The following is a 1,456-nucleotide window of genomic DNA, read 5'->3' as shown; positions in this document are numbered from 1 at the left end:
GTGTAGGATCAGCACTGGACTGCCAACCATAAGGTCAGCCGTTCAAACCCACAAACCGCTCTTTGGAAACCCTATCTATACTGTGTTGCTATGAGTCCGAACCAACTCCACAGCACACAATCAACACCAACACCAACAGCACACCAAAATAAAGTCCATTTTGTTGTTGTTGTTCAATGTCACTGAGTCGGTCCTGACTCACAGCAACCCTGTGCAGGGTTTCCAAAGAGCTTACAGTTACTAGTGAAGTGCTTCCCCTATAGCCCACACCAGTACTCCAATGTCAATTTTACTGGGCATTTATTAACAAAATAAAAAACCTGGGCCTATATGCACTGTGTCCCAGACCACAACTTTCTCCTTCGTGCAAATTCTGCTTTTAAAGTCAAACTTCTGCAAGTGCCCAGGGTTGTGTAATGCCTTCCAGAGATTCGGATTCAGAGGAACCCCGCAGGGCAGACGCTGACAGCAGTACGGAAGCAGGCTGCCGGTAGGTTCGAACCGCCCACGTTCCCGTTAGCACCGGCGCCTCCTCCCACCACTGGAGCTCCGGCGTCTGCCTCGGTGCCTCCCAGCTCCCTGCCCATCAGTCCCGGCACCCGACCCGGGCCTGCTACCCACCCCGGTGACGGTCCCAAACTCCCACGTCTGCACAACTTCTCCCGTGTAGTCACCGGCTCTCCCCGTGCCCCGATCCCGCCCGCCCGGTCGTGGACGCACCGTCTAGAGACACGAACTGGCCCACGGCCGACGATCCGCCGCCGCTGTTCTCCACGAACTGCACCTCGGATACAATGATGTTGTCCTCGAGCACCGAGCCGCAGCCCGTGCACACGGCGTCGCCGCGCGCTGAATCGAACTCGATGTCGGTGCCGCCGCAGCTGCGGCACACGCGGCCCGTCATGCCGGCGGCCCCGGGCGCCCGGGTCCCCGCCGCCGTCGCCGCCGCCGCCGCAGGCCCGACAGGCCCGCCGCGCTCCCGAGACGCTCGGCAGTCTCGCGAGGCTGCTGCGCCCGCAGATTCGCAGCGGCAGATTCGCAGCGAGCGCTTTCGCCGAAACGGCCGCGCCCGCAAGGCAGGGACGAGGTCGGAGACGAGGGCCCCGGCGAAGACACGAGAACTCGAACCGACCACTTGAGAGACAAGTACTACCGCGCGGACTCGGATCCACAAACCCCCAACAGGCCCGGTGGGCGGTCCTCCAGAGCCTGGGGGCGGAGCGAGGCGGATTTAGGAACCGAGCCTGGATGAGGCGGGGCTCTGAGTGGTGGGCGGGGTCTACGGGAGACCAGCGGCTTCTACCGACAAGGGCCTGACTGAGGCGAGGCCGGGAGTGGTGGGCGGGGCTGGGAGTGATGGACGGGTCCTGAGAGGACGGGCAGAGTATATGGGCTGGGCCTGACTGGGGCGGGCCAAGATTGGTTGTTGTTGTTGTTAGGTGCCATCCAGCTGAAC

At 62.0% G+C, this 1,456-nt stretch overlaps 1 protein-coding gene across 2 annotated transcripts in view; it reads right to left on the bottom strand.

Annotated features, from left to right (window-relative positions):
* The window catches only part of BRF1 (BRF1, RNA polymerase III transcription initiation factor 90 kDa subunit), a 74,869-nt gene extending 73,965 nt beyond the window's left edge, over positions 1-904 (bottom strand). For both annotated transcript variants that reach the window (XM_006839479.1, XM_006839480.1), the window contains exon 1: positions 721-904. In XM_006839479.1, the coding sequence (XP_006839542.1) occupies positions 721-904 (184 nt within the window). The remainder of the gene's footprint in view (positions 1-720) is intronic.
* Positions 905-1,456: the final 552 nt, after the last annotated feature.

Source organism: Chrysochloris asiatica, unplaced genomic scaffold (genome assembly GCF_000296735.1).
Source record: "Chrysochloris asiatica unplaced genomic scaffold, ChrAsi1.0 scaffold00025, whole genome shotgun sequence".
NCBI lineage: Eukaryota > Metazoa > Chordata > Mammalia > Afrosoricida > Chrysochloridae > Chrysochloris > Chrysochloris asiatica.
The sequence above is the reverse complement of the archived record's forward strand: the minus strand, read 5'-3'. Positions and strand labels throughout refer to the sequence as shown.